The sequence below is a fragment of the Phyllostomus discolor genome, chromosome 12, assembly GCF_004126475.2.
Source record: "Phyllostomus discolor isolate MPI-MPIP mPhyDis1 chromosome 12, mPhyDis1.pri.v3, whole genome shotgun sequence".
NCBI classification, from domain to species: Eukaryota; Metazoa; Chordata; class Mammalia; order Chiroptera; family Phyllostomidae; genus Phyllostomus; species Phyllostomus discolor.
The window spans coordinates 7,448,044-7,470,307 of NC_040914.2; the positions used below are offsets into that span (position 1 = coordinate 7,448,044).

General features: G+C 51.9%; 1 protein-coding gene across 3 annotated transcripts in view; it reads left to right on the top strand.

Moving 5' to 3' along the window:
- SPTBN4 (spectrin beta, non-erythrocytic 4) overlaps positions 1-22,264 on the top strand; it is a 70,409-nt gene that overhangs the window by 36,000 nt on the left and 12,145 nt on the right. The window contains exons 17-24 of one of the 3 annotated variants that reach the window (XM_028529904.2): positions 2,831-2,921; positions 6,100-6,246; positions 7,462-7,725; positions 16,492-16,716; positions 17,614-17,703; positions 20,354-20,632; positions 20,727-20,857; positions 21,745-21,949. In XM_028529904.2, coding sequence (XP_028385705.1) covers positions 2,831-2,921; positions 6,100-6,246; positions 7,462-7,725; positions 16,492-16,716; positions 17,614-17,703; positions 20,354-20,632; positions 20,727-20,857; positions 21,745-21,949 — 1,432 coding nt within the window. Of the gene's footprint in view, positions 1-2,830; positions 2,922-4,233; positions 4,379-6,099; positions 6,247-7,461; positions 7,726-16,491; positions 16,717-17,613; positions 17,704-20,353; positions 20,633-20,726; positions 20,858-21,744; positions 21,950-22,264 lie in introns of those variants that run through there. The other 2 variants (XM_036011929.1, XM_036011930.1) reach the window with 2 other exon arrangements.

Below are 22,264 nucleotides of genomic sequence, written 5' to 3' on the forward strand. Positions count from 1 at the left end.
GCCTGTCGCTACTACCCTGCCTCTTGACTTGTACTAATCAAGCAAAGCTATTTATTGAGCATCTACTGTGTGCCAGGCATTATTCTAGACCATGAACAAAACAAAACAACATCTTAGCCCTCCTTTATAGAGTCCTTTATAGGGTTCCCTCCAGACCCACTTCTTTGTCTCTCTCACTGTCTCTGTCCCTCCTGGTGACCCTGGCTTTCCCCTCTCTGCCCTGATCCAGGCTGGAAGAGAGCCCAGCACCCCTCCTTGTGTCTTTCCATCTCTCGATGGGAAGCACACCTGTGTACTTAACTACCATCCACAGCCCCAAGGCTCCAGCCTCCTTTTCCAAGGCTGGAGTTTGCTAATGGAAACTTTTATGGGGATTCTGGTCCTGAGGCTGCAAACTCATGATCTAGTGTCCCTAGCTCCAGGCCTGGACCCTTCCTTCCTTTGTTCTATGTTTCTTGAGTGCTGGCTGTATGCCAAGCTCTGCAGAACAAGGAGAAGCCTGGAGGACTGGTCATTCTCTGATTCACTTCTTCATTCCTTTTCAGTCATTAGTTGCACCTTTAATTCTATTGTTTATTCATTCACTCTTCAGCCAGTTAAACAGGTAGAGTCTGTACTCTGCTCCAGACCCTGTGTGGGGCAGGGTGGTGACCAGGACAGAGCATGATTCCTGCCCTCACAGAGCTTGCATGCTGTCTGACAAGGGTGGCCCAGAGTGCTCAGGGCAGGGGTGAGGAATGCAGCGTCCTTGGGAACCTAGAGGGTGCATCTGCCCCAAGCTCGTGCTGGCCGAGCCCGGGAAGACAGCAGAAACTGAGATGGATCCAAGTCCTGCGCTCCCCCCAACCCGCCACAGTCACTTACTCTTCTAGGGATGGTTTTCCCACCTGGTGGAAGTAATCAAACATCCATTCACGGTGGGGTGGGAGGGCTGGAGGCGGGGGGCAGGGAGGTTTGCTGCTCACAGCATGTAGAGCTGGGGGCTGGGGCCTCAGGGTGAGACAGGACCAGATCCTAGTCCCAGCTCCACCACTCAACCTGTGAGATTCAGGGCAAGTCACACAGTGTCTCTACAGACCTTTCCTAGCCTGGAACTTGGCCCAGCCTGTCTGCTGCATGCTCTTCTTATCCTCATTTTGCACCTGAGGCTCAGAGAGGGTCACTGACTTGCCCAAGGCCACAACCAGGAAGTGTCTGGGCAGGGTTCAAATCCCTCCTGGAGATTTTTGTCATCCTGAGGACTGATGCTTGACAAGCTGGCTGGTGAAAACCAGGAGGGATTGACTGCAGTTAATTTTCAGAGGCATTTCCTATCTTCTGGCTTCTGACCTGAGTCCAGGCAAGAGGGAGCCGGTCCTCTGCTTATCTGTCTCTGGCGCTTCCTGTTCCTCCTTCCAGTTGTGTGCCCTGGCTCGCTCTGCAACTTTCCCTCACCTGCTCTGTCTCTTGGCCTTCAGCCTCCATCTCTCTGTGTATCACTCTCTCCCTTTCCTCCTCTCTCTCTCCGTTTCTCTGCCTCCATCTGCTCTCTTCTGCCTCTGTCTCTTCTTCTTAAACACTTTACTTTTGTTTCTGTCATGTCTCTGCTTCTGTGTCTTTTGTGCATTCATTAAATCATTCATTCAACAAATATGTATTGAGTACAAATATGTATGTGTGCCAGGCTCTTTTTCTAGGTGTTGGGGACACCGCTGTGAACAGAACAGACAAAAATTCCTGCCCCCACGGTGTGATATCCTAGTGGGGGAGACAGACAAGACAAACGAATAGCATATATGTGTACATCCTGTTCCTGTTAAGTGCGAAGAAGAAAGTTGAAGAAGGAAGGAAAGCCAGGAAGTGTTGGGAGTGGCCAGGGAGGGAGGGTCTCATGGAGAAGGTGACATCTGAGGAGATAGTTGGGAGACGAGCATTTCAGGCAGAGGGAGCTGCCAGTGGCAGGCCTTGGGGTGGGAGTGGCTTGTTCAAGGAACCACCAGGCCTCTCGGGCACTTTGCCCTGCACTGTGGGGTCACTCAGGCCAAAGGCCTGCCCCTCCTTGCTGGCACACAGGCCCACCCGCACTTCGGCTCCAGCCCCTTCTCTCCCCACGCCCTGCTCTCTTCCCTCTTTCCAGCTCCATTGCACCCTTCTGTCTAGCTGGCTGTGTCTTTTACTGGCATCATGCCCCTTCTCTGCCTGACCCTCTCTGGGCTGTCCCTGCCCTGACTCTTCCGTCACTTCCCCAGTTCCTCTCCCTCTGCCTCCTCTCTCCCTTTCTCTCTCTCCACCCACTACCGCTCTCTCTTTCTGTCTCTGGCACTATTCCTACTTCATTCCTTTCCTTCTCTTTCCCTATTTTCTCCCTCCCTACATCTCGTTCTCTTTGTGTGTCTCTCTCTAGGTCTCTATCAACCATTCCCTCTCGAGGTCTCTGCTTGTATCTTTGTCTCTGGCCTTGTGTCTGTGTGTGTCTCTGTCTCTCTCTCGGCCTTTATAATCTTATTCTCTCTCATTCTCTCTCTCTCTCTCTCTCTGTCTCGTCTATATCTCCCTCTTGATCTCTCTCTAGGTATCTCTAAGTTCAGTTACCTCTCTCTGGGCATCACTCTGTCTGTATCTTTCTTCCCAGATGTGTGTCTCTGTCTGTGCATTTCTCCACCTCTGTACCTGGCTCTGCCCCACTGATGTTTCTTTGCCTTTCCCTTTATTCCCACCTTGCTCTCTCCTCCTCCTCGGTCTTACATGTGCACTGGGTTTCTAGCCCTGCCAAGCCTGATGCCCTCCCTCACAGAACTACCACCAGCACCTCCACTCGGGCTTCCCCGAGCCCCTATCTTGCCATCCCCAGGAGCCAAGAAAACCAACTTCGGGCCCAGCAGTGGATGGAGAAGCTACACGACCAACTTGAGCTGCAGCACTTCCTCAGAGACTGTCATGAGGTAGGAATTCCAGCTGTGCTAGGCACACCGACTCCTTTCCTAGGGAGGGAAGGGCTCCAGGTCAGAGGGGCCGTGGGGATGGGGACACCCCTCTAAGTGGGTCGCGGAGCGATGTTCATTCCACGCCGCCAGGAGGCGCGCGGAACCCGGCCCCAGTGCGCATGCTCTGCACGCCCCCCCCCCTCCCCCGCCTACGCGGGCTCCGGGGACAGTGGGACCGGTTCCGGTCGCCCCTGGCAACGGCGCGGGACCGCGCCTACAGGTCCCGCGGGGACGCGCGCCGGTCTCCTTTCCTCTGGTGATTTGCGAGAAGTGCCCTGCTGGGAAGAGGAGCAGGAGACCGGAGGGGGTCCGGGCAGGGGAGGGGGGAGGCGTGAGGACTAGTAGCCCAGAGCGCAACCTCGGTCACAGATGGTCCAGAGAAGCAAGCCTTCGCCCCTTTGAAAGTGTCCAGGAATCAAGCTCTGCCCCTTTAGAGATGATATACACCTGGAAGGATCGCCCCAAATCAGATCCCTTCCCCATTCAGAAAAGGTTCAGGAGTCATGCTTCTTCCCCCTCCTTCCCCTGCATTCCGTAGAAACTGTTCTGGATTCTAGCCACATAAGAAATAGCCCATTAGAGACGGCCCAGGAAGACCCCTAACCCCTCACAGAGATGGGCCCGGCCTCACTAATCTCTGCATGATGACCCTATTCCCTGCATGATGATCCAGTACCTACGTTTCTCCCAATCAAGCATGGTTCAGGAACTAGGCCCTGGTCCCCCCCATTAAAGATGGTTTGACTCCCTCCATGGTAATCCCCCATGAGAGGCTTTCGTTCACATTTGAAAGGACAAGGGCTGCCATACCCACAAAGCCCCACATATCTGAAGCCTATTAGAGATGGGTGTGGGACTGGAGAAGCCCACTAGAAATGGATCCTGGAACTCCCTGTCCCCATTTTTCCCACTGGAGATTAATGTTCCAGCCCCCTTCCCCGTTCCCATACTCCCTACCCCTGTGGCTGAGGTATCCAGGAGAATGAGCCTCTTCCCATTAGAAATGGTTCAGGAGCACATCCCAACCCCACCCCATACTCCCCACCTTTCACATAGGTAGCCCAGGCTACACATGCCCCCCCACCCCGCCCACCGCTCCCGCCATTGGACTTGGTCCAGGAACCCCTTCCCCCTCTGGTCGTGAGATTGTTCTGGACCTAGTAGCAAACGTCTGAGATGGCGCAGAACCCCCACCCCCACGCCCCAACTGGGGCCTGGCAAGGAGGCAGGCAGGGGGCGCGCGCGGGCGGGCGCGGTGCCACGGCGCGGGGGCGGAGGCGCGCGCCCGCCGGAGCCTCAGCTGTCGCCACCGCGGCTGCCGCCGTTGCAGTGGAGTGGCGAGAGCCCGCCCGCTCGCCCGCCGCAGGGACGCCCCGCCAACGCTGCCGCCACTTCAGGTCTCGGGGGCGCCCAAGGTGGGGGGAGGGGGCTGGCGCGCGCTCCCGCGGAGGCGGGCGGGGGAGGGGGCTTGGGCGCGCGCGCGCCCTCGGCTGCGGGAGGGAGGGGCTCAGGGGCCGGTCGGCGGGACGCCAGGACCCTAGCCCTGCGGAATTGCAGGGACGCCAGGAGCTGTCCGCGGTGCTGCTGCGGGCGGGACTGAGGGACGGGGTCCCAAGGGACGGAAAAAAGGGGGGACTTTTAAGGCTACTCCTGGGGTAGTGGGTATTTGTCCTGGGGGTTAAGAAAGTCTTAACCTCTCTAAGGGGCTCTCCTTTGGGTAACAGGCAATGGGAGATTTGACCTGGGATTGGAAGACTTTCGACCTTTTGGGGGTTTCTTCCTTGGTTCTTGTGGGATCTGTATAGCCTTAGATGATTGGGTGAATCACTTTTGCAGGGGTCTGCCTTGGGTGATGAGGGTCTTGGACTTGCTCTGCCTTTGAGAAGCTCTGATTTGGAGGTCTTTCCCCCGATTGTTGGGGACTCTGACTTTGTCCTTGGTGGGGGGGGTCAATCGCTTTTGGGGCGCTTTACCTTGATGACGGAGTACCGTCTATTTTAAGGGCTTTGCCTTCACTGCGAGCTTTGGTGCCATTGGCGAACTCTTTCCCGTGTGGGGGAACCTGTGAACTGAGTCGGGGGTTTCAGTATGTGACTTGGCTCTAGATAGTGTGTGTGAAGCTATCCTGGACCCCTGGGGAGCACATGATGGGAGACACGGAGCAGGGTTTGGCCAGCTGGGGATTTGTCCTTGGCTATGACTGCATTTGCCTCCCGGGACGCTGAGCTAGAGTCCATTTTTTTTTTTTTTTTCCAAGAGGGAGGAGGATGATCTTGTGACTGAGGGGTGGGGAGGGAAGGGGAGGAGCAACTGTCTCAGGTACCAGGTTTGGTCCTGAGTGGAGAAGTTGGGGCTGGGGAACAAGTCTCACTTGGGGAATGCAGAAAGCCCTGTGATTAGTCCTGCCCAGGGTAGTGAGAGGGGCCCACTTAGCGTTTGCATTTTGTTGGTGAATGGAGGGGACTAGAACTGGCTTTAGTTTGGGAGGGAGCTGGCTGAGGAGAAGTCAGGGCCTAGCTTTTGGGGTACCTTCATTTGGGGAGCTAGAAGGCAGCCCTGTGGCTTGCATTTGGGAGGTTGGCTTTGGTAGGGGACTAGAAGTGGTCATGGTTTGGGGAGACTGGTCTTGAGCTGGATCCTCTAGCTAAATTTGAGGAGTCCTGTGGGCTCATTAGGGAGGCTAGATCTGGGTTGTGGGCCTACCCCAGATTGGAAGGCTGGTTTGGGGAGAACTAGACTTGGCACCAATTTGAAAATTGTTTAGGGGTTCATCTGCCCATATTGGGGGTTGGGGCTAGGTATGGGGGCTTCACTTGATACCCTGGGGAGTGAGTGGGGGATCTTGCATTGGTTCTTATTGGAGGTGGCTGAGACTGAATTAAAGGATCTGAGTGTTGCTGTTGGGGCATTCTGGGGACCCTTCCATCCAACCTCCACTCCCTAGGAAGGAATTTGAGCTCCCCCTTGCTGCCCACTCCCCACAGAAAGGCCTCATTTGCAAAGGTTTTTCATCCCTTCCTCCCCTGCCCCAAACCTAGCAGCCCTGTCCCTGAACCTGGAACACCCTGGAGGGGACAGAGGTAGGGCTATGCCGGGTTGGGGGAACCAGCTGAGCCCCTTCTCCTGTTCTGCACAGCTGGATGGCTGGATCCATGAGAAGATGCTGATGGCGCGAGATGGCACACGGGAAGACGGCCACAAACTGCATAAGAGATGGCTCCGGCACCAGGCATTCATGGCCGAGCTGGCTCAGAATAAAGAGTGGCTGGAGAAGATCGAAAGGGTGAGGAAGCAGAAGGCTCTTCAGGTGCCAGAGGCCTCCAGAGAACCCACTTCTCACTGCCAGCCTGCTGCTGTCACACCTCAGGACTGGTTCAGATCATTTCCATGTCTGCATCTGGCTACGCAGCCTTGTGCAGTCCATGTAACCTCTGAGCTTCGATTGCCTGTTTGTAAAATGGCCAGCTTCTCTTCTGAATGGTGCCCACACCTAGCTGTTAAATACATATTTCACCCCTTCCTGTAACCTCCCCAGCAGGTTGCTTCCTTCCACACCATTTGGAGCATTTAAGGTGGAGCATGGAGTAAACAGCCTGGGGCAGCCCAGCTTCATAGGAACTTTGTGTTGCTACAACCTCAGGTCCTAATTGTGTCTGAGCTTGTGGCCAGCTGTGTGGGGGACCTTGGGGAATGGTGTTAACCTCTTTGAGCCTCAGTTGGCACTGCTTTAAAATTAAGGAAATAATGAATGTAGCTACCTCCCTGGGCTCTTCTGCACACACAGTGCTTAACCCAAGGCCCGGCACCTCGGAGCTGTGATTGCTCTGGCATTGTTATCTTTAATACGCTCTAGGCCAACATATATTGGAGTTTGACTTCAGTCTTGGAGGGACCGAGGCAGATTTTTGCTCCAAGTCACAACCCCCAAAACTGCCCCCTACTCTGGCTGAACCCCTAGACCTGCAGCCCTGGATACCCCCACTCTTCTGACTCAAACGGAAACACCCAGGTGGGCTTTCAACCTTAAATGGCCACAGATACCCCACAAGTGGTGGCACATGGCAAAGCCACTCCCATTGACTTTAATGGCAGTTCATTCTCTCCCCCCATCTCTGTCTCTCTCTCCCCCTTGTTGTTTTTATGGTTCTCTTCCCATGTTCCTGAACTCATGTGAATGTCTCTGTGTCTGTCACTCTACGACTCTGTCTCTCCATGTCTCCTTCCCATGTCACTGTGTCTCTCTGCCTCCTTCCTACACTTCTGTCTGCCTGCCTGTCTACCTGTCTCTTTCCTCGTCTCTCTTCCCACTTCTTGGTTCCTTCCATCTCTGTACCTATCTCTGCATCCACTGCTCACGTTTCTGTCTCTGTCTGTCCCCAACTCCTTGCCATGCTCTCTCCCCACATCTCTCCCTCTGTCCTGTTGCCCCCATATTTTTCTGTCCCTCCCCACCATCCACTGCTCCCCCTCACTTCCTGACTCACACTCTCTGGGGCAGGAGGGCCAGCAACTGATGCAGGAGAAGCCGGAGCTGGCGGCCTCGGTGCGGAAGAAGCTGGGTGAGATCCGGCAGTGCTGGGCCGAGCTGGAGAGCACCACCCAGGCCAAGGCCCGGCAGCTCTTTGAGGCCAGCAAGGCCGACCAGCTGGTACAGAGCTTCGCTGAGCTGGACAAGAAGCTCCTTCACATGGAAAGCCAGCTGCAAGACGTGGACCCTGGTGGGGACCTGGCTACTGTCAACAGCCAGCTCAAGAAGCTGCAGGTATGGCCTGGCTGGCCCAGATGGGGGCTTTCTATCCCACAGTGGGGCCTGAGTTGGGATCAGACTTTGCTCGAGGTATTTCGCACAGGGGGGATTTATTCCAAATGTGTTAAAAGGCCTGGAAACAGAAAGGGAATACTGGGGCAATCCAGCTAGTAGTAAGTGTTGGAAGCAGCCGCCACCCCTAGGGTAGGGGGTACAAGGGAGAGAGAAGGTTTTAGAGCCCAGAAGCAGCGGGTGAATCACTAGTACACTGGGGGGTTCACAGGACCCCGACGCTGGCTTCCTGGAGAGAAACCAAGGCCCAGAGGGAGGACAATGGCTTTGCACAGAATAGTAATGACGTTCATGTAGTGCTTCCTCTACCAGCCTCCGTGCCGGCCCTCACTGACACCTCCCACCAACCCTAAGAGATTTGCATGATTATTAGCTATCCCCCATTTTATCAGTGGGCACCTGGCCCAGGGACACACAGCTAGCCAGTGTCTCCCTTACCAAACAAGAGGCTCTTAGAGGGCAGCTGGTGGACACTCAGGATCCGACCACGTGATGTAAGTGGCAGGAGGTGCAAATGTAGCTGTTGCATCTTACCTCCCAAGGTGCTGCAGCTCCTGCCTTTGCGAGCCAGGAACAATGCCTGACTGTAACCAACGAGAAACTGAGGCTCTAGGAGGTGAACTTGCTGGCCCAGGGCAGCAAGTAGCAAAGGCTGTATTCAAACCCAGGTCCCTATATTTTTCACACTCCTTGTGGTCCATCTTGTGCATGGTTATGTTTCTGAAGTGCTTGGCATAGGGTCTGGCAGGAAAAAAGTTGACTCACAATAAAAGCATAACGATACTAATTAGCATGCATTCCTTTTATCTATGCAGCAGGTCTTTACTGAGCACCTACTGTATGCTAGGCGCTTTTCTAGGTGCTGGGATACAGCTGTGGGTGACACTTACAGAAATCACTGCCCCTATGGGACTCACATTCTGGTGGGGGAGGCAGGCAAAGGAACAGAAAGACAAACATCTGAATGTGATTCCAGTGGTGTCATCACTGTATATGCGCTGGTGGGTCTCAAATGCCTTGTTCTCCTGGACCTCTCTACCTCTCACAAGGCGCTGAGGTCCCCAAAGAGCTTTTGTTTGTGTGGAGTATACTTATTTGGTATTTCCTATATTAAAAATTAAAAGAAATATTTAAATTGCTGACTCACTTAAGAACAGCAATAATAAACCTATCACTTATTAACCCCAAAACATTCTTTCACGTGGGATAACTATATTTTCCAAGATAAAAGAAAATGTAGTCAGAAGACTGGCATTGTTTGCAATGTTACAACTCTCTTTTGTGTCTGGAATAATAGAATCGCTGGATTCTCACCTGTGCTTCTGTATTCATTCTGCTGTAGAAGCTCACTCAGGTCATGTGGTCTCTGCAAAACCCGCTGCACACTTGGGACAGAATGAGAGTGTGGAAGGCAAATTACGCTTTAGTGTTTTTTTAATCCTCACCTGAGGATACATTCACTGGTTTGAGAGAGAGAGGGGGTGGGAGAGAGAGAGGGAGAAACATCATTTGGTTGGCTTGTATACATGCCCCAACTGGGGATCGAACCAGGAACCCAGGTATGTCCCCTGACTAGGGATCGAACCTGGATTCTTTTGGTGCACAGGATGATGCTCCAACCAACTATGCAACCCAGTCAGCGCAAACCTTGGTATTTTTATAAAACGAGTTGTAACCTTTCAGATGTGTTGAGAGGATCTAGGGGTCCCCAGGAGCTCCCAGACAACACTTTGAGAACCACCGGTGCACACTCTATACCCCTTTCTCCCCGAGGCCTTATCAGGGAGGGGCTGTCCGTGGCTTGCCCACGTTCACACAGCCACCGGTGGCCATTCAAGGCCTCATGTGGACAATGTGAAGATTATAAGACATAGTGCATACAGTGGCTTCAAAATTGCTGACCCACCAAATCTAGGGTTCAATATTTGTTTACAGGTTTTTCCATTTTAATTGTCTTCAGCTAGAGGAGGCACCATTATACTGTGTTCAGAAGTTATTTGTGTTACTTATTTCTTCACCTTCACTGTGGTTATGTTATTATGTGGAAGAGTGGTTTCACTTGTTTCCATTTGTATACCGTGTTGGCATTTTTTCCATCCACATAGCTTGTTTAAAGTGTATTTTGGGAGGTAATGATATGTAACATTAATATAGTGCCCAAAGTTAAAACTATCTTCAGTTCACTTGATCTTCCCAAATTCCTTGCTCAAGTCCTGATGCTAATTAGGAATTTCTGCTTCCTTCCAGCCTGCCAGTACCTGGTGTTGTCAGACTTTTTATTTGTTTCTTTCTTTATTTTTTAAGATTATTTATTTATTTTTAGAGAGAGGGGAAGGGAAGGAGAAAGAGAGGGAGAGAAACATCAGTGTGTGGTTGCCTCTCACATGCCCCCTACTGGGGACCTGGCCTGCAACCCAGGCATGTGCCCTGACTGGAAATGGAATGGTTTGCAGGCCAGCCCTCAGTCCACTGAACCACACCAGCCAGGACACAGATGTTTTAGATTTGTTCTATTCTCATGGACTGGAAGCATATCTCACTGTGGTGTTTGCATTTGCATTTTTTTTTTTTCAGGGAACTGGTGAGCTTGGGCATCCTTGTCTCTCTGGCTATTCAGATTTCAGAGGGAGGATTTGGTGCTCCCTGCTCTAGCCAGAGTGCAGACAGAGCCCCCTCTTCCCTACCTATGGGGGACTTTAGCCCCGCCCAGCCCTGGAGACCACGAGGGAGAGACCACGATGGGGGAGAGACCACGATGGGGTGAGGGGAATGTAGTGTGGGGGACTGGCACTCCAGGTGCAGCCCAGGCTCCTGCTTGGGGAGGTGGGGGCAGAGCCATGGTCGTCCGTGGCAGGCCCCAGCAGAGGGCCTGGGCTTTTTCTCCAGCAGAGGGAGCCTGAGCCCAAGGCAGGGAGTGTCTCAGCGGCCACTGACCCAGATGGAGCCCAGCTGGGCCTCAAGAGTTGCCTTTGGGGAGGGGAGAGGCCTCCCGAGGCCCCCTGTCCCCTGGAGCCCTCTGGAGAGCCCAGACACTGGGCATATGCAGGAAGCAGGGGGTGGTCCAGCTGGCACACACCTGGCTGCCCCACCCCTCGGGCTGGCTGTGGGGCCAGGCTGGGCTAGGGGAAGTACTGCTTCTGGCTGGAGGGCGGTGGATGTGTGAGTGATCTGTCTCCCCTCTGCCGCTCAGTCCTGCTCCCCCAGTTCTTCTGTGTCTGTTTCTTTTTGTTTCTGTCTCTCCTATCTCAGCCTCTCTCCCTTGATCTCTCTTAGTCCTGTGTCTGCCTCTTGTCCTCCCCATTCCCTACCCCAGCCGCTGCACCCGGCTTCCTGGAACCCCACCTCCCAGGTTGGGGCCATGTGACACACTCAGAGTCCACTCTCAGCACCTCCTGCCCAAATGTCCTTCTGGCTGAGGGGCCAGATGGTGGACTCCCAAGCCCCCACTTTCCCAGTCCTCAGGGGCCTGGCCAGCTGGTCTGGCTCAGCCCAGGCTCCTGCTTGGGGAGGTGGGGGCAGTGGCCTCCTGCCATTTGAGGGGGACCGGCCAGGCGGAAATGCACTGGAGGCTTTGCAGCTTGGGCTGAGTCCCTGGGAACTCTTCACCACCCCCACACTCAGCAAGTCTCTTCCTCTGGCCAAGGGAACACCCTCCTCCCCTTTTTTCATTTTTTGTGCCACATTTCTTCATCTAGCTCAGCATGGCCGAGTGGAAGAGGCCAGATTCTGGAGCTCCACAATCCCTTCCACTACCGTGTGACTGACAGCAAGTGACCCCACCTTTCTGAGCCCCCATGTCCCAGTTACAAAGAATCAGAGTGACCGAGAGCCACTAGGATTTTGTGGTCACATGGGCCTGAGTTCAAATTTTGGCTCTGGTGGTTTTTACTCTGGACCAGGGACTGCCCCACTCTGAGCCTCAGTTTCCCTCTCTGGTACGTGGGAAGGCAGCAAGGTGGGTCCAAGTAGGAGTCTGGTTGGTCTGGAGTCAGGGCTGGCTGACCCTGTGGCCAGCACCTGAGGTGTTTTTTGGAAGTAGGCTCTTCCAAGTTTTCTCTTTCTCTTCTCTTCTTTCTTTCTTTCTTTCTTTCTAAACTTTAGTGTTTAACAATTTTTTCTTGTAAAAAATTGACATTTAATTCCATACCATAAAGTATACACTTTTTAAGTGAACAATTCAATGGTCTTTAGCTTTCATCACTGTCTAATTCCGGAGCGTTTTAGTCATCCCCAAAGAAATCCTGCCCCCTTCAGCTGTGTCTGCCAGTCCACTTCTGTCTCTCCACCTGGGTCTGTTTTGGACACTTCACATCAGCGGAATCATAAATACGTGGTCATTTGTGTCTGGCTTCTTTCACCCAACAATGTTTTCAAAAGCCGTCGATGCTGTGGGGTTTATCCGTACTTCATGGCTGACTTTAATGTTTGAAGGTAGTTTAAAATTTTAAATGCTAGCCTTTACTACTGCCCAGCTAAGGGAAGCAGAACAGCGGGGAGCCTAGTCCAATAAAGCCAACACACTTGCGGAGACCTGCCCCGTGCAGGCCCCCGGCCAGGCTCTGGGATCTGGCTGCGCAGAGCAGACGCCTGCTTCCTCGCTGACCTCAGTCGCTGTTGTGGGGATTATATGAGTTATTCTCGGCAAGCTCTTAAGGCGGTGCTCTTAGGGCGGTGCCTGCCGTGGAGCAAGCATCGGGATGGGACATGCCACCTTTCTTTGCTGTTATGGTAAGAACTTCAAAGAGAAGGGGAAAAAGGAAACAGGAAAAAGTCTTCCTTCCCCCTCCCCCCACACAGCATCACCTTCCAGGGGTGTAACCACTCTCCACCATTTCTTCTTTATCTTTCTAGAAATATTCTGTGCTCGCACTCACACACATACCGAAACTTGCCTTTTTGCTTGACCGAATGCTCTCAGCATCCTTTCCTGTTGCAAAATCTGTGGATATACCCTGTCCTTTTAAAGTGTTGTGTGGTATTCCATGGGCTGATTGGCCAACCTATCTTTTACCAGCCTTCTCTTGGGAGATCTTTGGGCTGTTTAATCAGCTCGCATAAGTAGCGCTGCAACAGACATCTCTGTCTCTGTGTATCTGAGCCCACATGCAAGTGTTTCTGTAGAAAATGGCCCTCAAACTGACCCTTTTGGGACAAAAAGTATATGCATGAAAGGTAGCTATTGCCAAATATCCTCCTTCCACATTGCTGTGGAAACACCTGCGACATGACCGAAAACATCCATCTTCCTGTGGGCCCCATCATTGGGTGTCGTCAAACTCTTTAACCTCTGTTCACCTGGGAAGTGACAGATACTGTCTTGTGGTTAGAGTTGCATGTTCCTCAACATTAAAGAAGGCTGAACATCCTCTTATGTATCTAATCGCCAGTGTGCTTCTGCGTGCCTCGCCCATGTTTGCAGGAAAGGATATACATTGAACGAGTGGTCAAAATCCACGGCATTTTTGTGGAAGCAGGGAAGTGTCAGCATCTGGGACTATTCTGTCTCTGGTTGAATGGCCACTCGCTTTGTGGAGGGATTTTCATTTAATGGGAACTGGAACTTATAACCTTAACATTTTAGCTTATATTTAATAATTTCCTGAATTCTAATGTATTTTCATTTTCTTAGTAAAAATAGGTTTGTGGTGACTATTTCATTTTGTTTTGATTTCTGTAGCTTATGATAGGGCCTTTTAAAAATTTCCATCTTGGTGGTTTTGACTTGTTATAGTTTGATTTTTACCCATTTTTATGGCTCCTACAGAATATGAACTGTATCAGCTGAGACTCCTTGGGGGGAGGTTCACAGGGCTTAAACCCATGTTGGCTTAAGCTAAAAAGGGACATTGTTGGCCCAGGGAGTTGAAAGATCCAGGGGGTGTGCAGTTTCCAGCACGTCTGGATCAGTTGCTCAAATTATGGCTGTCCTCCGGAGTCCGTTTCCGTGTCTGCACCCTGCTTCCCTCTGCATGGCCTCCACGATGGGAGCCTGTTCCCTCGCACTGGCAAGATGGCTCCCAGGTCCCCAGGTCTGCATTCTGTCAGCTCAGGGACCTCGTGGGAGAGAGAGCCTCCCTTTTCACACTTCTCCAGCAAAAGTGGAGTTTTCGTTGGCTGGTTTTAGGTCATATGCCACCTTTACCCAATCCTTGTAGCCACAGCGATTCAGCGTTCTCCTGGGCAGGCCTGAGTTACACGGCCATTCTTGGACTGCTGGATTTCATAAGCTCCTCAGGTAGCCAGAAGCATTTTCATTGACCTAGCTTAGGTCACATGACCATCCCTGACCCAATCCCTGTGGCCAGGGTGACTTTAGTGTCCTAGTTGGCCAAGCTTGGGTCATGTGGCCCTCCTGGCCCTTTAGGTTTTATTAGTTACTCAAGAAGCTCAGGCCTTGAGAGGGATTTGAAGCACTGGAATGGAAGGGACAGATGTCACCCGGGGAGAACCACAGCTCTGCACTAAAGAACCTTGAACAGAAGTCTTGACTTGGTTCTGAAGTTTTGAGTTCTGGCTTGCAGTCTTTTGCCCTAATCTGTTACCACTTAATTTCATTGTTATTTGGTTTTCTTTTCTAGCTTCCCCGGCATCTGTTTAGAATCACACGAGTACTACGTAAATACATTCTTTGAGTAAAAGATCTTACTAACCTAGAAGTCTTCAGTAAAACAAGGCCTCCCTTCAGCCCACTCCCCAGCCTCACACCCCAAAGACAACTTCAGTTGTTATCTGGTGCACACCCTCCTAGGCGTCTTTCTACACATTTACAAATGTACCTATGTGGGTTTTTAATGTTTTTATTTTATTTGTTTTTCATGTTTAATTTATATTTTTGAATGAGTCAATTTCATGCTTCAGACCTCAAAAACCACATAAAAATCCTATGTGAGGCGCCTCTCCTTCATGTCTGTCCCCATTCACTGTGTTCCCTCCCAGGCCCCGGATTGGTGCCAACTGTTATTAGTTTCTTGTCTGTTCCAGGGAAGTTTTATGCGTCTGCAATCCACTACAAATACATACCAATATGTATGTTCAAAATTGCTTTTCTGCTTGACAGTAAGTCTTGGCTATTTTCAATTCTGTTAGGGATTTGTTTAACCATTTTGCACCTAATGGGGATTGAGGTTGTTTTCAATTTTTTCCCATTGTAAATTCCGCAACCATGAGATCCTCACACAGGCATCTCTGCTATGATGAATATCTCGGGGGAAACACCTCTGTGTATATGTGCCAGTGTTGCTTTAGATGTATTCCTAGAAGTGTTGGGTCAAAGCATTTTGACGGGACCTGCCAATTGCCTTCCAAAAAAGCTCTGCTCATTTACACCACTGCCGACAGTGGCTGCATGTGTCCATCTCCCTGCATCTTTGCCAACACTAGATATTAATCATCTTTTATGTTTTTGCCAATCTGATAAATAGAAAAGGATACCTTCTTGATTTATTTTTTATCCTCATCTGAGGAAATTTTTTCATTCCTTTTAGAGAGAAAGGAAGGGAGAGAGAGAAAAAGATTGATGTGAGATGGAAGTATCATTCGGTTGCCTCCAGTAAGCATCCCAGCCAGGGATCAAACCCGCAACCTAGGCATGTGCCCTGACCAGGAATCGAACCCGCAACCTCTCGGTTACGGGACAACACTCCAACAAACTGTGCCACATCGGCCAGGGAAAGGTTACCTTATTTAATTTGTATTTTCCCGCTTATTAGTGAAACTGGGCATCTTTTAATGGGCTCGTTTTTCTTCTGTGGGTTGCCTGTGCACGTACGATGCCCGTTTGGGCAGTGTTCCCTTGTTAATGACATTCTGTGATTGTTAAAGGAACTAATTCCTTGATCTAATATGTATTAAATATTTTTCCAGATTGCCATTTGCCTTTAACTACATCTAGAAACTTCGGTTAATGTGAAAGTATTTTACGTGGCCAAATTTGTAAATCTTTCCCTTTATGATTTTTATGCCTGGAAAGATTTTCTCCATCTCAGGATTATGAAAGCACTTACCCAGGTTTTCTTCTAGTACCTTATGGGCTTACTTATTCCATTTAATCCATCTGGAATTGCTCTCAGCATAAACAGTGAGGAGGAGATCCAGCTAAATTGGCTAGTCAGTTGGCCCATGACCATTTGTTGAATAACCCACCTTTTCCTTGGAGATTTGAGATGGCATCTGTAAAATATGTAAATTCCCCTGTGTATGTGGGTCTGCTTTTGCACTTTGTGCCTGTATCACATCAACCATTGAAATCACTAGAGCTCTGAGTTTATTTTTGCTATTTGGAAAGGTTGTCCCTTTGGACAAATTACCTAACTTCTCTGGGCCTCGGATTCCTCCTCTGTACAACAGAGATACCACCAACCGTGAAAGGTTTTTCTGAGAACTAAAAAAATTAATCGACTGCTTTAGTCCAAAGGGTCAAGTAAGCCTCCTCTAAGAAAGTAATATTTGAGCTGAGCTCTAATTGACAAGGAAGCACATGCTTAGCAGAGGGAACAGCAAATGCAAAGACCTCGAGGCAGGAACTAGCTTAGTGGGTTGCAGGATCAGAGAGGGGTGCAGCACTTCTGGAGGCGATTGAACTGGGGAGAGTGAAATCTCCCGCGGGGTGGGCCGCGGTGAGGGGTTTGCTGTCACCATAAAGGTACCGGAGAGCCACAGCAGGTTTGGGAGGAGAGGTGAGGCCCACTGACCCTGTCCCTCTTTCCACAGTCGATGGAGTCACAAGTAGAAGAGTGGTACCGCGAGGTGGGAGAGTTGCAGGCGCAGACGGCGTCACTGCCACTGGAGCCCGCGAGCAAGGAGCTGGTCGGAGAGCGGCAGAACGCTGTGGGCGAGCGCCTGGTGCGCCTGCTCGAGCCGTTGCAGGAGCGCCGCCGCCTGCTGCTCGCTTCCAAGGAGTTGCACCAGGTGGCGCACGACCTCGACGACGAGCTGGTGAGGCCCGGAGCGGTGGGCTGGGGCGGGCGGGAAGTGAGAGCAGAGGCAGGCTGGCTGGCGGAGGGGATGCAGACTAGGAGCAGTGGCGGGGCCGTGGGACCTTGGCGGGTTCAAGGGTGGAGCTGGCTAAGAGACCTAAGAGACTCAGTGATTCAGTCCTTCACTTCTTCATTTACACATGCACTTATTCATTCATTCACTCTTTCACATTCGTTAACTCACTTTCAATCATTTATTATTCATTGACTCATTCTTTTTTCCTTCCTTCACTCATTCATCTACTTGTTACTCAATTATTCACTCATCACTCCTCCATTCTTTCCTCATTCAATCACGTTCTGATTTGCTCATTCACTCGCTCATTTGCGTATTCATTTGATGAGTCTGGCCCCAGCCCTGTGCTTGGATGATGCTGGAGTCACAGGGGTGACCAAAGCAGACATCATTCCTGCCCAGAGAGGGCTCAGAATCCAAAGGGGAAGACAGACTCGTCCCCAGATGTGACAAGCCAGTGTGGTTAGGACTGTGATAGGGGAAGTTAGGGAGCTGTGGGAGCCCAGAGGAGACAACTGGTCAAGATCCAGAGTCAGGGCAGGTTTCCTGGAGAAAGGGGTGTCTGAGCTGAGATGTGAAGAGAGAGTACACATGAGCTTGCTGAGGGAGTGGGAAAGGAATGCCAGGAAGCAAAACCTGTCTGTGCAAAGGCCAGAGGTGAGCAAGAGCCTGGCTCTAGTGCAAAGAGCAAGATGGAGCATGTTCAGAGAGGAGGCCAAAGATGTGAGCAGGCCCTTAGGCAACGAAGGGTCTTGGATGCTGTGCAGATGACTTACGGTTTGGTTGGGATGCAGTGATCCTGGGATGCATTCCCTGACCTGCTCCCTGTATCCTCCCCAGGCATGGGTCCAGGAGCGGCTGCCACTGGCCATGCAGACGGAGCGGGGCAGTGGTTTGCAGGCTGTCCAGCAGCACATCAAAAAGAACCAGGTGAGCAGATTCTGGGCGAGGGAGTGGATTAAGATACACTTGCTTTTGAGTGATAGAAATGGTGCAAGGTGCCCTGACCTGTGTGGCTCAGTTGGTTGGGCATCATCCTGCAAAGTGAAAGGTTACCAGTTGGATTCCCAGTCAGGGCACATGCCTGGGTTGCAGGTTCAGTTCCCTGGTTGGCGTGCATAGGGGAGGCTGCCAATCAATGTTCGTCTCTCACATCAATGTTTCTCTCCCTCTTTTTCTTTCTCCCTTCCCCTTTCTCTAAAAATTATTTTTTAATCTTTTTCAAAAGAAAAGAAAATGGCTCAAGGTGGCTAAAGCCCTAAAGGGGAATTAAGTGGCTCTTGTCATTGAAAAGACAGCTGGTACAGAAGAATTCAGGTGCTTCCATGGTGTCATAAATCACTCAGCTTCAGCTCCATTGTTTGTTTGTTTTTTCTGCATTAGCTCTGTTCTTGGGCCAACTCTCCTCTCCTGGCAGTGAAAGACCTCCAACAGTTTCAAGTTTACATCCCACCAGCAAAACTAAAGAGAATTTGTCTCTTTAAAATGATACCAGTCTTACTAATCTGCAATTGTTTCAAGAATAACTGTTATTCTTGAATGATAATTATTGAATGATTATTGAATAACTAATATTGAATAGTTATTGAGTAACTAGTGACTCAACTTGAGTCACATGTCCACCCCTGAGCTGATCGGGGTAGCCAGGAATTTAGACTGCTCTGATTGGCCTGGTCCCAGCTAAGGGCCCACCCTGGGAACAGCAGGTGGAATCAGCCTCAACTTAATTACCTGCCATGAGAGGGAGGCAAGGAGGCTCCCCAAAAGAAAGTCAGAGTCCCTTGACTAGAATTAAGGTGAATGGCTATTGGGTCATGAAAAATAAAAACAACAACAAACAAATAAAAACTCAAAACTCCCACTGAGGGAGAGAACAGAGAGGGTCAGCAAGAGAGCTGACTCCTAAGCTAAGCACCATGGGGGCTTTTGAGCCTCTGAAATCGCTGGGTCGCTGTTCTGCTCTCTGTGCCTCAGTTTCCATGTCTAAACAGTAGAGAGTTGGCCTAGATCACAGGTGGCAAACACAAGGCCCACGGGCCGAATCCCGCCCTCTGCCTTGTTTTATTCCACCCGGCACCTTGTTTCTACCCAGTGGCAGCACCGAGCTCCTTGCCCCTAGTTAAGGAGCAGTTACATTTATACAGTCCTAAAATCACATTCGGCCCTTTGAAGGCAACCTCGAGGCTGAGGTGGCCCCCGGTGAAAATGAGTCTGACACTCCAGCCTGGAGCAGTGGTTCTCCAGCTGCCTAGACAAGAAACCTTTTGGTCACAGCACCTGTCTTGCCAAAGCTCAAAGTAAGGCACATAAAAGAGGAATAACGATAGTAATACTAGAAAATGCATTAGTCAAAGATGATGTGCCAAGTACTGTCCTGGGGGCGTTGTGTTGGTTATTTCATTGAATTCCCACAATAACCCTATGAGGTAAGTCAGCCCTTTTTACAGCAGAAGAGGTGTGAGAACGGGGCTCTGAGGGGAGGTGGGGAGGTGGGCACACAAGCTGCTCTGAAGTGTCCGTGACCGAGCTGCCCTGCATGGAGCTCTTTAAGAGGCTGGAGTTTTTCTCAGAATCTGTTTTTCCATCTTGATGAAATTACTGTTGGCTGTGGCCTGTGTGGGGACAAACAAAGCTGGCTCATCACTTTCACGGTTGAGGGAAACGATCAAGTGCACTTCATGCTTAAAATCAGAGGAGCGCAGCCAGGGACGGGAGCAAGGATCCAGGGGCTGTTAAAAGACCAGTCGCTGCTGGTGTTGACTGAGCACCTACTGTGAGCCAGGCACAACCCCAAGTGCATGGTGGTACAACACCTCCACGGGGTAGATGTCCGCGGGATGCCACTAGCCACGTGACTTTGTCAAGCTCCTCAACCTCTTTGGGCCTCGGTTTCCTCATCTGTAAAATGAGAATGGAGATGTCTGGCTCCTTGGGTTGGAGTGAAGGCTACATGAGTGGCTACATTATGCAAAGCCCTTACTTAGCAAAGTGCCTGGCAGGTAGTAGGTATTCAATAAGTGTTGATTATCATTATCTTCATTTGCCAGTTGAGGAAACTGAGGCACAAGAGAGGTTGAGTAAGGCACTCAGCAAGTACAGAGCTGGTTGAGGGAAACTTCTGTGGTGATGGAAGTGTTCCATATTCTGATCTGGGTACACGGGGTTACCGCTAAGATTTATGCACTTTGCTGTGTATAATTTATACCCCAATTGCCCCTAAGCAGCCTGAGTCTCAGGCCTGTGTTTCAACCATTAAGGAGGATCTTGTGTCACCAGGCATCTTGGTTCGGAGTCTCTGAAGCCAGCCTCCTGTTTTCAAATCCTGTCACCCCCTTACTAGCTGGTCCTTCTCAGGGCGACGTACTTCGCCTCTCTGTGCCTGTTTTCCCACCTGCCACACGGGGTACCAGTGAGCGATCGAAAGAATAACGACAAATGCTTACGTGGGACCTGGCATTGGCGGGCGAATGTGCCGGTGTTTGCCCCTTTCTCTTGAGATGTGCCAGTCACTGAGGCCCACGCGGTCTGGCCGTGCCTCCGAACACCCTTCTTCATGCACACCCCCACCTTCTGTCCCCAGGGCCTGAGGCGGGAGATCCAGGCGCACGGGCCGCGCTTGGAGGAGGTGCTGGAGCGCGCGGGCGCGCTGGCGGCGCTGCGCAGCCCAGAGGCGGAGGCGGTGCGCCGCGGCCAGGAGCAGCTGCAGAGCGCCTGGGTGGGACTGCGCGAGGCGGCTGAGCGGCGGCAGCAGGTGCTGGACGCCGCCTTCCAGGTGGAGCAGTACTACTTCGACATGGCTGAGGTGGAAGCATGGCTGGGCGAGCAGGAAGTGCTCATGATGAGTGAGGACAAGGGCAAGGTGCGCCCGGGCTGGGGGTGCAGGGGTCTGGAAGACCTGGAGCTCTGGGTGGGTCTCTGCTGCCTCATCGCTGCCTCATCTGCTCGTCCCCCAGGACGAACAGAGCACCCTGCAGTTGCTCAAGAAGCACCTGCAGCTGGAGCAGGGCGTGGAGAACTATGAGGAAAGCATTGCGCAGCTGTCGCGCCAGTGTCGGGCGCTGCTGGAGATGGGGCACCCGGACAGGTGGGCGGGCAGGGGGGAGGGGACTCAGGGTGGGGAGGGGGGCAGGACCCGTTTTTAAGGAATGGTCCTGCAGGATCTGAAGCTTCGCTGTTGGAAACTGGGACAGGGCCAGTATTGGCCATTGGATTGGGAGGGGCCCTCACTGCCACGTGCTGGAGCCCTCATTTTCACATGCTGTACTTTGGCAAGTGTTTGGGGCTGGAATGGAGGGGCACTGCCCAAGGATGGTTGAAAGGGTAGAGCCAGGTGAACTGGGATTTGAGCGTAGGGGGCAGTAGAGGGGGATGTCTAGGACTGAGGAGAGAAGTAAGAGATCAGGACAGGGGAGGGTCCTCTTCCCACCAGTGTCTGAGCAGTGTCTGGAAGGACGGAAAGCCTGCAGCGCTGTGAGTGGGCGTGGCCTGAGATTTCCTGGGTGGCGGGTGTTGGCCTCCCTGCAGTCAGGAGCAGGAGCCACATCTAGGAAGCCTGAACCAGGGGCGAGATCTGAGAGGGGGCACAGGGCCAGACCTCCGTCCACTCAAACCTGGAGATTGGAACTGGAGGTGAGACTGATTAGCTGTGGACCTCAGCAGGGGTCAGGAGCCCCAGCCAAGTCACTGGGAAGGAGGGGCATGGGACCACAGATAAAAAGGCTGCCAGGAGAGGGGTGGTGAGCTTATCAAGCTTCTGAAAGCAGAGTTTTCCCTGAGTGCTGAGATCCAAGTCCCGGGTTGACTTAGCCCAAGGCCTGCAGAAAAGAGCCCTGCACTGGGACCCCGCCCTGCCTGCAGGTTAAAAGGAGACACAGCCATGCCCTGAGAGGGGGTGTCAGGGGGCCCCAGTTCTGTCCTTTAAGTCTCAGGGGCTCCATCTCTGCCCCTCCCTGTCCCCCCACCCCCACCCAGTGAGCAGATCAGCCGGCGGCAGTCTCAGGTGGACCGCTTGTACGTGGCGCTCAAAGAGCTGGGCGAGGAGCGCAGGGTGAGCCTGGAGCAGCAGTACTGGCTGTACCAGCTCAGCCGCCAGGTGGATGAGCTGGAGCACTGGATTGCGGAGAAGGAGGTGGTGGCCGGCTCACCTGAGCTCGGCCAGGACTTTGAGCACGTCACGGTTAGTAATAACAATAATACCAGTGGCTACTGTACACACTACTAAGGTTCTCTGGGCCTCAGTTTCCCCAACTGTAATATGAGGATAATAATAGCACTTACCTCATGGCTCTGTTGTAAGCTAAATGAACTAATATACAGCAGTCCCCCTTACCCACAGAGGGTATGTTCCATGATCCCAGGGGATGCCCGAAACCATGGATGGTACCAAACCCTGCATTTACTATTATTTCTCCTATATGTACATACCTTTTTCCCTAAGGAAGCACTGTACGGCTTCTCTGTGGCATCTCCAAATTGCCAGCAGTACTCCTCG